Source organism: Dendropsophus ebraccatus, chromosome 4 (assembly GCF_027789765.1).
Source record: "Dendropsophus ebraccatus isolate aDenEbr1 chromosome 4, aDenEbr1.pat, whole genome shotgun sequence".
In the NCBI taxonomy this organism is placed as follows: domain Eukaryota; kingdom Metazoa; phylum Chordata; class Amphibia; order Anura; family Hylidae; genus Dendropsophus; species Dendropsophus ebraccatus.
In genome coordinates this window covers 39,333,012-39,348,621 of record NC_091457.1, presented here as the reverse complement: position 1 = coordinate 39,348,621, position 15,610 = coordinate 39,333,012, and the positions used below count along the sequence as shown (strand labels likewise).

Genomic DNA, 15,610 nt, shown 5'->3' with positions numbered 1-15,610 from the left:
GGAAGCATTAGAATTAGAGATGAGCGAATATCAAGCATGCTCAAGCTCGTCCGAACCCAAGCGTTCGGCATTTGATAAGTGGTGGTTGCTTTAGTTGGATAAAGCCCTAAGGTTGTCTGGAAAACATGGATACAGCCTAAAACTATATCCATGTTTTTCAGATAGCCTTAGAGCTTTATACAACTTCAGCAGCCACCACTAATCAAATGCCGAACGCTCTGGTTCGGACGAACTTGAGCATGCTTGATATTCGCTCATCTCTAATTACAATGCTTATTTACACAAACATTTGCCACTCAAGACATTTACTCTAATTTACACAATTGAATGTCTAATATAAACATTCTGTCATTTCAGTTTCTTTAGATCTCTAATTCATTACATAAAATTTAAATCAAGCAAACAATTCTTTAAAATGCTTAAACAATTTTTTTTATTTGAAATCATATTTTATACTCTGGAAATACAATAAACACATAACTCTACTTCCAATGGCACAGAACAAAGAAAATAGATAGAGGTCAAAAAATACCCACCAGACAAATAAATAGGTGGGAGATCTTAACTTCAGAAAAACAAGAACATCCTTGCATCTTAACATTAAATAAAAAAAGGAAAAAACAAAAAACACAGTCCTTCATATTCACCTATCCCTTAATTGTAGATAAATTAACTAGTTTCTTCTGTTGTTTGTAAACAGGACGACATAGAGCAGCAATATATTTGCCTTCATGTAATGAAATGCTTTTATGGACCTGAGGTTGAACCTTTTCTTAGTATCATTTTGAGGGTGTAATCAATGTCTGCCAGAATTTTTTGAATTAAGTTGAAAATGATTGACTATATACCGAAGTTCAATCACAATCTTTGGACATTAGGTTTTATATACTGTTACTGTGCAAAATAGCAAGGGTTAAACATTTGAAGCTCAAGAATTAGCTTATTTGACAAAAGCCAAGCGATATATATAAAAGTCCCATAATGTAAGTAAATAAGAGGTTAGAGGCTTCGCTCAAGAGATATTGGCAGTAAAAAAGCAAAGCAGGGTCATTGGATACCCATTGGTAGAGTGTGTGCTTCCAGAGTATTTGGATGTTTGATAAAATATTTAGTTAAAGTTCATATAAAGTTCTGATTTATTTGGCTAGATCGATACTGTTGTTTAGTTGGTTTGTTGGATCTGCTGGTCCTGGTGGGTCTGCTGTTCAGTGTGGACCTCTTCATGTTGTTGTGAGCTGGAGGTCTGGGTATCACTTTCACATTCGGTGTGGGTACAACCACACTCTTCTACATACAGGTAGGTAAAGACGCTGCTGGTTCCATCCAGACATTTCAGGTTTACTTCCCGTTTGCTGGTCTTCACTTCCTGGCAACAGCTGCACTTGTGCTCCATTGTGTTGGCCTCAGCAGAGTACCTGTACATAGAGGTTACATGTTAATAATGGTAACTTGGTTCTTTCCAATTCAAAGCCACAATGTGACCTTTAGTAACTCAATATGGTGCTAGTTAGTTGGTTAACATAGATATGTCTACTTGCCTCCGATAGTGTCTTACAAATGGGGGGAGCAGAAGGTTTACAGAAAGTAACAACTTACTTAGATGATGTCATGCAGGCTCCTCCACAATAAGACATCTCCACCACCTGGTCTGATGTACAAGTGCTGGTCTTGATATGCTGGGACTGCTTCTGAACCCCACATCCTGACAAAGCAGCTTAAATAGAAAGGTGAAAAGATTACTTGCTATAAAGTATTAGAGAAATATGCAACATCAAAAGGTATTGGTATTTGTATAAGGAACTATCAGTGTTTTAAGGTAGAACGTTTTATTTCTGGAGTGAAATAGCAACTAACGTACAATGAAAAATACTTAAGTGGGATTTTATTTTGTCTTGTCTATTCTGTCCTGTACTATACTAAATGGAACTATGGTGTGCTTATTTGAAAATATGAGCGCAACCTATTTGGTATTTGAATACGTCACCTGAAGAAGTTTAATATAGCCCTATGGCCATAGGATGTATCCATGTTTTCCCGGCCTCCTTAGGGCTGCATAAAACTTCTTCAGCCACCAGTATTAAAATTCTAAACAATCAGACATTGCTCTACTTCTTTGGTATATAGGTATCATTCCCACTCATCCAGCATATTTTCTACCTGGCTTGCAGTCACTGGATTAAAAAACGCTGCATGAAATTTTTTTCTTCTTAATCCAGTGAATCTACTCTAGATGAAAGATATGTTGAATGTCCCATAGGTTCAGTACCATGCCCTTATCTGGCCCAGGGGGCAACAAATGGGATGTTGGGTACCAATGAGCTAGATTGTGGTGTCAGGTGTTCCTATCCATTCCCAGTGCTGGAAAACAGCCTTCCAGTAGGTGTTATTACAAAAAAAAAATAACTAAAGACAACTAGGGGCGATCTGATCACAATGTACAAATAAATGAATGGACAGTACAGAGATCTTTCTAGTGATCTTTTTACCACTAGATCTGTAACTATGACAAGGGGACATCCTCTATGTCTAGAGGAAAGAAGGTTTCACCATCAACACAGACGCGGATTCTTTACTGTACGAACAGTGAGACTATGGAATTCTCTGCCACATGATGTTGTCATGGCTGATTCAAGGGGGGCCCAGATGTTTTTTTTTTTTAAATATAATATTACGTTATATATAATATTAAGTTTTCATGAGATAGGGCCATGATCCAAGGATTTATTCTGATTGATTCTGAGTTTTTTTTGCCTTCCTCTAGATTTACACAGTAGGGTTTCTGTAGATTGGACTTGATGGACTCTTGTCTTTTTTCAACCTTAATAACTATGTTACTATGTTAGGACTGATGAAAAATGACTTACATTCACAACTGTAACAGCAGCCATCAAATTTGATAGTACCCTGCAGAGCAAATATATAGATGAGAACATAAGTAAAAATAAACATTCAGCTGAAATGATAGTTACACTTTAAGAGAAGGGATTTTTGTGACAGCCTTTCACCAAAATATCCCAAACTGTTATCAGGGCACTAAAAAGAGCTCATTTACATAACAATCTCTATGTGTTCTCTCATGTTCATGACTTCAAGTTGCTGTAAAAGGTTGGTAATCTCACAACATATATCACTAAGTATATTCAGTTTAGAAATAAGATGATAATGAACACATCTGTATATTTTAATACACAGATGGTTGACTGTTTTTTCTGATGCCCAATAGCCATAGTGTAATTGTCCATGCATGAGTAGACAGTAGCCAACGTAAAATGAAAATGAGTCCATTATAGCATGGCGATCTGTTGTATAAACAGAAGACATGATTATCTGGATGAACAAACCTCAAGACACTTTGTACGTTCGAAAGGTGGGCATGTCTTCTTTACAGTGGAAACATCATAGGTGCTTAAACAATTGTAGGTGATGCACTTATCTTCTGGTGGAGTATACTGTTCTTCAGGCTGAAAAGCAATTTAAAATACAATGATGAATCTACCATGTGCTAGAAAATGTGCCCAGAATAATAGTTACTATATAACATATTGCTATGTGGTGAAGACACCTATTTATTTAAGAAGAATACAGTAGCTGGATAGGTTTATGAGTTGAGATAAGTGCAACTCAATTACAGTATACTAAAGTCCAATGTCAAGTCCATAGGCTGAGCTGTGATCATCTGTATTTATGACTTTTCTTGGTAGATCACTTCCAGGTTTAAGAAACATCATATGAGATCAACAATATCTGATCAATGGTAACTGAGCTCCAGTAACCCAGCAGAGGCACTACACATTGTATGCTCTGTTTCTCTTTGCGTGCCCGAAACGAGGCTCTGGCAAGCAGTTGACCAGATGGGGTGATGGGTGTCAGCACCCCACCAATCTGATCATGCTCTTGTCATCAACAAGATTTTACTGGAAATGCATTTAACTAATGATGTGATGCTACCACTACCAACTGGGTACCTCTAAAGTGAATATTATATTATATTTCAGAGCAAAAATTAGAATACAGAAATGGACATATTCTATATACCTTCATAATTCTTGTTGTGTTGTCACTCAGGTGGACCACACAGGCCTCCTTCACACATTTTCCGCAACATTGATTTGGCTCAGTCTCATATTTAGAGCCCTGTGGAAAATAACATCCTTTGTTTAGTCTGTATTATTGCACCGGTGTTTTAGAACAGTTGTTATGATAAAGTGATCGTACAATTTCACATTCTTCGATGGCGCAAGTTCTTCTGACTTCCACGTGCACGTACTGATCCTCGATGACGTGGCATTCATACTGGACACATGGCTGATCAGATGGGCTCCATGTTTCATCAGGCTATAAAGTGATAAACAAAATAATATATTATATAGATATTGAAGCTGCACATTTTTATATACGTACACAGGACGTATCAGTCCAGGGGTTGAAGTTGCTCCTTCTTTTACCTAGGAATCTGTCGATTTAGCCAGAAATACTGGTATACAGTACAAATAGAGCCTATAAGTAGTAGTATTTTTGCATGCATTATCTGGGGGGTTAATGTTATTCTTGCTGTAACATTGCTTAGTATCTCTGGTAGTCTACAATCAAACAGGGTTAATAGTAACCACTTGTAGTGGCAGTAGAAAAGGTTTAGTTACCTTCAAAATCCTTGTGGAGTTGTCGCTTAGTTTGATTGTACATGCGTTAAGTTTACATGTTCCGCAGCATTCGTTGGCAGAGGTCACCAGCTCAGTGCCCTGAAGGACAGACAACAAATGGTAAATGTTAAGGCCATTGAAATATGGCGCCTGTATGATAATAATCGTGATGGTATAGGGAAGTCTGTACTGACCGCTTCACATTGTGTATTGCATTTTACAGGTTGACAGGAGACGCTTAATAGTGAGGTCTTTGTATCCCGCTGGTCTGTGCACATACAATTTTTGCATGAATTATCACTTTGTGGGATTTCACTTCCAGGCTTTTAAAAGAAAAAGAAAAAACAAAAACCAGTAGATTATAGTCCTATAGTCGAATTTTTTTTTTATTTTAGACTGTAAAGGATTAAAATGTTGCTCTTACTTTGTACAGGGCCTCATGGTATACACAGACTTCCATTGGTTCTGTTATAAAAAAAAATTCAAAATGCATATTAGAAAAGTGGATTCATAGAAGCCTGTTGTAAAGACCTGACTGATGTATACTGTACATTAATTTTGGAGTGTGTGATGAATAACTGGTTACTTTTACTAGTTTAAAAGTTGGAAAACATAGCTTGTAACACTTGCTAGAACTAAAGTTTTAGAAGACAGCCCACACCATAAGACAAACTTCATTCACCCACGAGGAGCTACTCATGAGAAAAATTCTTCTTGCCTATTAAAGTGGTAGAAGAAAGTATGAAAAACTGGTATATACAATAAATCACCATTTATAATACTTACTGCAGTCAAATGATGGACAACAGTCACCCGCCAAAAGTACAGGGACAAGTTCAAATCCAAGAGGACAGCTCTTCACTTTGTCCTGGCAGAGGGTGTTGTTACAGACTACAGACAGAAAATGGTGTGGTCCATATCAATAAATCATTTAAATGTATTTGAAAGTCAACAACTAAGTATAAAAGTGCTACTTACTGCACTCCTTCTTCATGCAGCATGGTGAATGGATATCTGGCAGCTCCACAGTCATGAATCCTTCTTTGTCACAAGTTATGTCAGCTAGTGGAGGACATGTCAGTGCCTGACACTGTACAGTAAGAGAGTTCTTTTCACATACACATTGTTTGCAGTTGGCTGTCCAGGTCTCTCCAGGCTGGGAACATAAAGACAATAGAATTGTTACATTTTTATATAAAACAATACATTTATTACACTTTAAGGGCATTACAAACACTGGCAGTTATAATATATGTTAAAGGAGAACTTTGGACAAATGTAAAAATCCAGAGTGGGCGGGATAGAAGTTATACTTACCCATTCCCGTGCCCCCGGAGCAGTCAATCACTGGTCTCCTGTTTCTCCTGGGTTCAAGTGACCTCACGATCCAGCAGGAACTACTTGCTCAGCCAGTCAGTAACTGCAGAGGTGTCTTGCCTCAGTCACTGACTGGCTGAGTGGGCATTTATGAGCTGGGTCATAATATCACAGGACTGTGAGGTACAGGACACCGCTAGGTGACTGCGTGGGCAAAGGGGCAGGTAAGTATTAAGTTTTTATTACGCTATACCATACTTTATACTATAGTATACTATACTATATTATACTATAAAATGCTTCTACTGGCTGGAGATATGTGGTTCCATGAGCCTTTGGTGTGAAGCAGAATAGCTGGTGTATGCCTAGAAAAGTTTCAGTAGAAATCCAACTTTATAAAACCCATTTTCATACAAAGTATAGAAAGGTACAGGAATTCTGAGTTAGTACAGCAGGTTCCCTAGATCTTTATTCTTAATGCTCTGCATTAGCCACACATCTCATTTGAATTATAAAACTTAATTTCTTCTTAGGGTAGTTCTAAAGGGAAATGGGACTAGCAGTTTACCACACTGATGATAGATGATCATTGTGGTCCCAGCAGGGGACACTTCTAAAGTGGAGATATTCTTTAAGGAAACATCTTCCAACACCTTCTTGGCTTTTTCTGTAACTCTCACTGCTCCTTGGCTTTCTCTCTCCTCCTTCCCTTTCTTAGCTACCCTTTAGCTTATTTTATGACACATTTTCCTTGTCATTTCTTTATTTAGTTTATATAAATGTAAAAGCCACTCACGCTCTTGGGCATTCCTTCAGGGCCAACACAAGCTGGAAGAAAATAAAATATAATATTAGTTTTTGTCAGTTGTACTATTCTATAAATACATGTATTAATTTTAGGTTTTTAGCTAGCATATTTATTATTACTTGTTTAGCATTTGTGCTTCCGGTTGACTCATTTCTATGATACTCAGGATACTATATGCTATAGAGAAATGTCATTGCTTACCTTGTCACAAGCAAGTATAAACCCGCTCTTTGCCTTTTCCTCTTATCTACATTTGTCATACTTTTGTGTGTTACTCTTACTTATACCAACTCACATGAGAGCCCAAATGCAGCCTAGAATCATAAGCTTCCTATAAAACGCAAGTTAAAAGCTCAGAGAACCTCCCAATTACCAAGTCCCCCGAACTATCATTTTATTTGTGGATGTGTTATATATATTTTTTTTTCTATTAATATTTTTTAAATATTGAGATTATACATGTGGATACTTACAACAGCTCTTAACACAGACATCAGTGTAGGAGTTAAATAGTGTAGTTCCTTCGGGACAGTAGCAGCCTTCTGTATTGCCAGTGCTGAGGTTCTCAACTTCCCTGCAATGACAGTAAAATGTTCATGTATGCAAGTCTTATGGAGTATTAAATGCTTACAGTCACATGGTTAGGGGACACATTGCCCATTCAGTTCAAAGCCTCCGACCCTGTATTTAGGGTTTGTATTTTGCTTAAAAACAATATAAAAATAAGATCAGCCAGCCCAGAAATAACATGCCATTAACAACAAAAAAAAACAATAGACACATGTCTTGGTGGGCATAGCTATCATCAGATAAATGTTGATCAGAAGAAAGAATTTAAAAAATTTTGAATTCAATCTTAAAGGGGATTCCTCATGAAGGTAGCTTGGTTTACACACTGAATCAGGTTACGATTCATATCTGTAAAAATGAACAAATAAAATGTGGAGATTCTTTTAAAGGGATTCTTACTTGCTATCGCAGGTCTTGGCATGCATTGGTCCGCAAGCATTGTATACCTTTCCAGCAGGGCAACTGTATGCTAAATTATAGGAGAAAAAGGACATACTAGACTGTAGTCTGGATAAAATACAACAGCTAGTATTCTCATAGTAATACAGTATGTTATATAAAAACTCAAAAAATATACTCAACCAAATATACCATTAGGAAGATGGAAAACACTTACGACAATGTCCTTTAGTCCTGTCTCTCCAGTCAACGCATATTCCATTGGCAGTACACAATGAGGCGTAAATTTCCAAGCTGGAACACTGTACTGTGTCATTGCTGATACGACAGGCATCATAAACACAACCTTCATGGTAAGGCTTTGGAGGGATGACTTTGTGACACTCAGCAAAGACGCTTTAAAAGTAAACATAGAGATATATAAATCTCATCATTCTATTTAAATGAATAAATGAGATCTTGGTATATTTATAAACCACTCATGTCCATTGGTTGGTTTTGGTATAGCAGCTCAACTCCATTTATTGAGCTGTTACACCTTAAACAATCTGGGGCAAGAATGACCTCATTGTCTCATCTTTATCAAATAAGGTACACAAAATATGATCAATTTGTATCTATAGCCTGAAACAATTAAATGACCAACTTACTCGCTTAAGATGATATCACACAGAGTAGTTGAATTGCATACTGGAGGTGGTGGTGTAGGCTTAGAGGGTGGTGGAGTTGGTGGCACATTACAATATGGTTTATCTGTTACATTGACCTTCCAGTGGTAAGCCATTTTGGAGCAATCTTTTACAGTTCTACCACTTGGCATCCTGCAGTCTTCAGTACTGTTGTTAGAGCAGTAACCTGTATTTAAAGGGTAAATACATATTCATATTTCTTTCTGTATCTAAAAAAGGCTTTATGTGGCAGAAAGGAAATGTTCATGTTGGTGCAACATACCGCACTGTCCTTCAGTGTTGTAACCAAATTTGCTGAATGGCAGTTTAACCACAAAGATCAATCCACTAAATGAAATGAATGCCCCAATTTCTGGAATCTCCACATTCATGTTAATGCCTGCACTGGTTACGGTAATGCCATCCTTGGTGAATCCTGGTGTCACCCAGTCTTGGTTGAACCTAATCTGTAGGCAAAGGATTGCAATTGTTGAGCAACAAATAGATTAAAGTCACACTCTTAGATTTCCCCTGTATATTATTACTTATTTTTTAGAATATGCAAACAATATTGGGGAGGGGGTGGTGTAAGAATAATATGGTATAAATTGGTAATATAGAAAATAAAAAATAAAACAACAGAAGTTGTGGTGCATCCTTCTCTTACCCTGTTCCTCATTCTTCCTTGAAACAGCATACGTGTCAAGACAATTTCAGTGGATTTATAGTAGATGAGGATAGACTGTGGACAGGACAAACCATCTTCCGCATCACAGAAGTAGTTATCAACGAGGACACGGAAGTTGTCATATTTAGGAGTAATCTGCTGCACGAGTACGTATGTGCAATTGTCCAGGAAAGTGTAATAGACTCCATCAAAGGTGATGTAATGAGGATCACCCCAACCACTACACACACCTGTTAGAGGTCAAAAAGAAGGAAATCAAAATTTGGTCATGAACAATAATGTACAACAAATCTTAGATCTTTTTATTTTGTTTGTTAGAATATAATAGTAAATATTATGTCTTGAGATGCATAGGAAGAAAATACTTCCTAAGACTTACATTCGCACTCATAGTAATCGCAGCATCCATCTTCAGTTGTCTTCTTCACAGGTGGGAATCCATTAGCACAGGTCATTGGCTCTACTATAGGACAACTCACAGGCTCAATTGTAACAACATTATTTCCATGGCATGTGGCCACTGTACAGTTGTTAATCAGCCATGTTTCATTAGTCTGGAAGACAGTAAATACAATGAAGCAAAGATTTTTGTTTTTATAATTTAGTCCAACCTAATGTAACATTTTGAAATTCTTCTACAATATATAAGGATTTAAAGACCCCCCCCCCCCTCTCCTAAATAGACTAAGATTAGAAAACAATGCCCATTAGCTGTGTTTGGTACTACAGCGCATGGGTAATATCACTTGAATGGGAGTTGCAATATATGACACACCTCACTGAGAAGAAAGTTTTTATTTTTCACCAAAATGGCGGCTGCCCAAAAAAAGAAATTGTGTGTCTACATGTGAATGTGCCTGAATTCAATGAGTTACCTGTTTGGGTGGGCAACCTTCTACTTCAGTAGTTTTAACAATTGTAGTTGTAGTTGTGGTGGTGGTAGTTGTTGTGGGAGCTGTTGTTGTAGGCACTGTGGTTGTGGTTTTACTTTCAGTTGTAGGCACTGTGGTTGTGGTTATACAATGGCCAGTGTATCTTTCTGCTTCACAGAAGTCATTGCAGACTGCATAGAAGATGCAACCTGCGGCATCAGTTTTGTTATAGATGATTTCACCTAAAAAGATTTTTTTAAAAAGTTAGTTTCACCCCTAATTAGTATTATGTTTAATTATTGAAAAGAACTGATACCGAAACACCTACCTGGTGAGAAATATTTGTTGTCAACATGGCAGAAGCATTTGGTAGTTTGTGTAGTTGTAATTTCAGTTGTGGTTGTTGTAGGTTTTGGAGTTGTTGATTCTGTTGTAGAAGTTGTGGTTTCAGTTGTTGTTGTTGTTGTCACTGGAGTAGTTGTAATAACTTTGGCAGTAGTTGGTGTTTCTGTTGTAGTAGAAGTGGTGGTTTGTGGAGGAGTTGTGCCACAATGGCTGTAGTCATCACAGCATAAGACCTTAATCTGGTAATTATAACATTGTTTGACTTTTCCAGGTTGATCTTTGTTATTACACACCAAACCAACAGTTACGTCACACTTAACTATTTGGCCAACATTATCAATACTGATATCTGGGAAATCTTCAGCTCTGCATTCAATACCTTCTGGATGTTTACAGATCTGGTTGCCCTTAGCAATTATGTTCTCGTAGGTTTCTTTATCCCCTCCATCGAGTCCAGAAGTAGGAGACTGAACATCAAACCAGTGTGTCCACCTGCATTGTGGTTGACAGCCTGTGGTTGTGCTTGCAGGAGTAGTTGTAACAATTTCTGTGGTTGTTTCTGTTGTTGTACTTTCAGTGGTGGTGGTTGTAGTTGTTGGTTCTGGAGTGGTTGTAGTTACCAAGGTAGTAGTTGGTGCTTCAGTTGTTGTTGTAGTAGTGGTTGTTGTTGGCCTTGGAGTCTCAGTTGTAGTTGCTTCTGTAGTAGTAGTAGTAGTGGTTGGTGCTTCAGTTGTTGTTGTTGTAGTTGTAGGTTTTGGAGTCTCAGTTGTAGTTGGCTCTGTAGTTGTAGTAGTAGTTGTGGTTTCAGTTGTGGTTGTTGTCACTGGAGTAGTTGTAATAACTTTGGCAGTAGTTGGTGTTTCTGTTGTAGTAGAAGTGGTGGTTTGTGGAGTAGTTGTGCCACAATGGCTGTAGTCATCACAGCATAAGACCTTAATCTGGTAATTATAACATTGTTTGACTTTTCCAGGTTGATCTTTGTTATTACACACCAAGCCGACAGTCACATCACACTTAACTATTTGGCCAACATTATCTATACTGATATCTGGGAAATCTTCAGCTCTGCATTCAATATTTTGTGGATGCTTACAGATCTTGTTGCCCTTAGCAATTATGTTCTCAAAGGTTTCTTTATCCCCTCCATCAATGCCAGAAGTAGGAGTTTCAACATCAATCCAGTGTGTCCACCTGCATTGTGGCTGGCAGCCTGTTGTTGTGCTTGCAGAAGTAGTAGTAACAATTTCTGTGGTTGTTTCTGTTGTTGTACTTTCAGTGGTGGTGGTTGTAGTTGTTGGTTCTGGGGTGGTTGTAGTTACTGTGGTGGTGGTAGTAGTTGGTGCTTCAGTTGTTGTTGTAGTAGTGGTTGTTGTTGGCCTTGGAGTCTCAGTTGTAGTTGCTTCTGTAGTAGTAGTAGTAGTGGTTGGTGCTTCAGTTGTTGTTGTCGTTGTAGTTGTAGGTTTTGGAGTCTCAGTTGTAGTTGGCTCTGTAGTTGTTGTAGTAGTAGTTGTGGTTGTTGTCACTGGAGTAGTTGTAATAACTTTGGCAGTAGTTGGTGTTTCTGTTGTAGTAGAAGTGGTTGTTTGTGGAGGAGTAGTGCCACAGTGGCTGTAGTCATCACAGCATAAGACCTTTATCTGGTAATTATAACATTGTTTGACTTTTCCAGGTTGATCTTTGTTATTACACACCAAGCCGACAGTCACATCACACTTAACTATTTGGCCAACATTATCAATACTGATATCTGGGAAATCTTCAGCTCTGCATTCAATGTTTTCTGGATGCTTACAGATCTTGTTGCCCTTAGCAATTATGTTCTCAAAGGTTTCTTTATCCCCTCCATTAAGCCCAGAAGAAGGTGTATCAACATCAATCCAGTGTGTCCACCTGCATTGTGGTTGGCAGCCTGTTGTTGTGCTTGCAGAAGTAGTAGTAACAATTTCTGTGGTTGTTTCTGTTGTTGTACTTTCAGTGGTGGTGGTTGTAGTTGTTGGTTCTGGAGTGGTTGTAGTTACCAAGGTAGTAGTTGGTGCTTCAGTTGTTGTTGTAGTGGTTGTTGTTGGCCTTGGAGTCTCAGTTGTAGTTGCTTCTGTAGTAGTAGTAGTAGTAGTAGTAGTTGGTGCTTCAGTTGTTGTTATTGTTGTTGTAGTTGTAGGTTTTGGAGTCTCAGTTGTAGTTGGCTCTGTAGTTGTAGTAGTAGTTGTGGTTTCAGTTGTGGTTGTTGTCACTGGAGTAGTTGTAATAACTTTGGCGGTAGTTGGTGTTTCTGTTGTAATAGAAGTGGTGGTTTGTGGAGGAGTTGTGCCACAATGGCTGTAGTCATCACAGCATAAGACCTTAATCTGGTAATTATAACATTGTTTGACTTTTCCAGGTTGATCTTTGTTATTACACACCAAGCCGACAGTCACATCACACTTAACTATTTGGCCAACATTATCTATACTGATATCTGGGAAATCTTCAGCTCTGCATTCAATATTTTGTGGATGCTTACAGATCTTGTTGCCCTTAGCAATTATGTTCTCAAAGGTTTCTTTATCCCCTCCATCAAGTCCAGAAGTAGGAGACTGAACATCAAACCAGTGTGTCCACCTGCATTGTGGTTGGCAGCCTGTTGTTGTGCTTGCAGGAGTAGTAGTAACAATTTCTGTGGTTGTTTCTGTTGTTGTACTTTCAGTGGTGGTGGTTGTAGTTGTTGGTTCTGGAGTGGTTGTAGTTACCAAGGTAGTAGTTGGTGCTTCAGTTGTTGTTGTAGTAGTGGTTGTTGTTGGCCTTGGAGTCTCAGTTGTAGTTGCTTCTGTAGTAGTAGTAGTAGTAGTAGTTGGTGCTTCAGTTGTTGTAGTAGTAGTGGTGGTTGTTGTTGTTGTAGGTTTTGGAGCCTCAGTTGTAGTTGGCTCTGTAGTTGTAGTAGCAGTTGTGGTTTCAGTTGTAGTTGTTGTAACTGGAGTAGTTGTAATAACTGTGGTGGTGGTAGTTGGTGTCTCCGTTGTGGTAGAAGTGGTTGTAGGAGAAACAGTGGTAGGTGTTGTTTCTGGAATGGTGGTGCTACAATGGCTGTAGTCATCACAACATAAGACCTTTATTTGGTAATTATAGCATTGTTTAACTTTTCCAGGTTGATCTTTGTTGTTGCATACTAAACCTACAGTGATGTCACATTGAACCTTCTGCCCAATACTGTCAATACTGATTCCAGGGTAATCTTCAGCTCTGCATTCAATATTTTGGGGGTTTCTACATATATGTTTACCTTTAGCCATTATGTTTTCAAAAGTTTCTTTATCCCCTCCATCAATGCCAGGTGTAGGTAGGTCAACATCAATCCAAGTTGACCACTTGCATTGTGGTTCACAACCTTGTGTAGTTTCGACCTCTACTTTAGATGAAGTTGGCTTTGTTGTAGTAAAGGTTCTAGTTATTACTTTTGGACTTGTGGTTGTTTCTAATGTAGTGGTTGTCTCGGGGGTTGTTGTTGAAACTGTAGTTGAGGTAGTTGTGCTTTCAGTAGTAGTTGTAGTTGTTGGTGATGTAGTTGTTTCTGGGGTTGTGGTTGTCTCAGGTGTTTCAGTTGTAGTTGTTGTAGTGGTAGTTGTTTCTGTGGTTGTCTCAGGGGTTGTTGTTGAAACTGTAGTTGACGTTGTGGTTTCAGGAGTAATTGTGGTAGTGGTTGTAGTTGTTTCTGGTGTTGTAGTAGTTTCGGTTGTTGTTGAAACTGTAGTTGGAGTGGTGGTCTCAGTAGTAGTTGTGCTAGCTGGTGTTACAGGCGTTGTTGTCTCTGTAGTGGTAGTTGTTTCAGGTGTTGTTGTTGTCTCAGGTGTTGTTGTAACTGTAGTTGAAGTGGTTGTGGTCTCTGGTGTTGTAGTTGCTTCAGTTGTTGTTGTTGTTGTTGTTGTTGTTGAAACTGTAGTAGGAGTGGTGGTGGTTTCAGGAGTAGTAGTTGTTGAGGGAGTTGTGGTTGTTTCAGTTGTCGTTGAAACTGTAGTTGAAGTGGTTGTAGTTTCGGGGGTTGGTGTTGTTTCAGGAGTTGTTGTTGTGGTGGTGGTGGTGCTAGTGGTTGTTACAGGAGTTGTGGTTGCCTCTGTTGTTGTAGCTGGGGTTGTTTCAGTTGTTGTAGGTAATGTAGTTGTTGTACCTGGGGTTGTTGTCTGTTCACAGTGACTGTAGTCATCACAACAGAGAATTTTTATTTGGTAGTTGAGGCATACCCTAAAATCTCCTATCTGATCTTCATTTTTGCAGACAAGACCAAAAGTAAGATTGCACTGGACGACTTGCCCAATTCGACCAATTGGTTCTTCAGGGTACTTCTCTGCTCTGCATTGTAAACCATCAGGCTTTTTGCAAATTTTGTGCCCTGCTGCTATGATGTTTTCGTATGTCTCAAAATCTCCTTCATCTTTGCCTACTCCTGGCAAATGGACATCAATCCAGTTTGTCCATTTACATGTGGGCTGACATACTGTTGTAGTTGGAATGTTAGATGTGGTTGTAACAACAGAAGTGGTTGGAGAGTGAGTTGTTGTCACTACAGTTGTAGATGGTGTTGTTGTCGGATGTGTTATAACTTTTGTGGTAGTTGGCTCTGTTGTTGTTTCCTTTGTAGTTGTAGATGGTGGACTTGTTGAAATTGGAGTCTCACACTTTTCAAAGCTACAACACTCAACTCTGAGTTGATAATTGTAGCAGATAGGTGGTAGCTGTTGTTTGTTCAGGCAAATCAGTCCAAATGATGCATTGCATTGTACATTTTGCTCAAGCTCTGCTAGTGGTGTGTCAGGGAACCTTTCAGCTCTGCACTGAATATCTTGTGGATGATTGCATATGGAAAATCCTTTAGCTTTTATATTATCAAAGGTGTCAAAATCTCCATTCTCCATTCCTGCTTCAGGGTAACTGACATCAAACCACTGTGACCATGAGCAGACCTCTTTAACACATATTGTAGTCAGAGGTGTTGTTTTTTCTATGGAACAAAATTGTATAAATTGAATGAAAAAAAAAGAAGTGTAATAAGTGTATTAAATAAAACTACCCTGCCAAAACAATGTTATTTTAGAAAAGAAAACCTAGCCAAATCATTTCTTATATTTACATAGCCAATAACTTTCTAAAACTAAAATACATTGGTATAACTCATACCAGTTCACAGGCATTAAGTTTTATGAGGAAATTCATATAAATGAAGAAATTGTACAAATTGAATGAAAAAAAAAGTGTAAACAAGTTTAACAAATTTGTAGCGTATATGATAGATAGATGGATAGATCCCTATCTAATAAAACTACCCTGCCAAAACA

The 15,610-nt window shown here is 38.3% G+C and overlaps 1 protein-coding gene across 1 annotated transcript in view; it reads right to left on the bottom strand.

Moving 5' to 3' along the window:
- Window positions 1–406: 406 nt before the first annotated feature.
- Window positions 407–15,610, bottom strand: part of MUC5AC (mucin 5AC, oligomeric mucus/gel-forming) — a 33,556-nt gene continuing 18,352 nt past the window's right edge. Inside the window, exons 31-51 of the mRNA XM_069965636.1 lie at window positions 10,291–15,276; window positions 9,966–10,204; window positions 9,470–9,644; window positions 9,070–9,320; window positions 8,686–8,869; window positions 8,385–8,589; window positions 7,952–8,130; window positions 7,735–7,804; window positions 7,239–7,339; window positions 6,754–6,785; window positions 5,619–5,796; window positions 5,427–5,531; window positions 5,065–5,105; window positions 4,835–4,963; window positions 4,641–4,739; window positions 4,216–4,335; window positions 4,036–4,134; window positions 3,342–3,461; window positions 2,865–2,904; window positions 1,597–1,714; window positions 407–1,415 (exon numbers count right to left, since the gene is read on the bottom strand). Coding sequence (XP_069821737.1) covers window positions 1,163–1,415; window positions 1,597–1,714; window positions 2,865–2,904; window positions 3,342–3,461; window positions 4,036–4,134; window positions 4,216–4,335; window positions 4,641–4,739; window positions 4,835–4,963; window positions 5,065–5,105; window positions 5,427–5,531; window positions 5,619–5,796; window positions 6,754–6,785; window positions 7,239–7,339; window positions 7,735–7,804; window positions 7,952–8,130; window positions 8,385–8,589; window positions 8,686–8,869; window positions 9,070–9,320; window positions 9,470–9,644; window positions 9,966–10,204; window positions 10,291–15,276 — 7,724 coding nt within the window. The 3' untranslated portion in view covers window positions 407–1,162. The remainder of the gene's footprint in view (window positions 1,416–1,596; window positions 1,715–2,864; window positions 2,905–3,341; window positions 3,462–4,035; window positions 4,135–4,215; window positions 4,336–4,640; window positions 4,740–4,834; window positions 4,964–5,064; window positions 5,106–5,426; window positions 5,532–5,618; window positions 5,797–6,753; window positions 6,786–7,238; window positions 7,340–7,734; window positions 7,805–7,951; window positions 8,131–8,384; window positions 8,590–8,685; window positions 8,870–9,069; window positions 9,321–9,469; window positions 9,645–9,965; window positions 10,205–10,290; window positions 15,277–15,610) is intronic.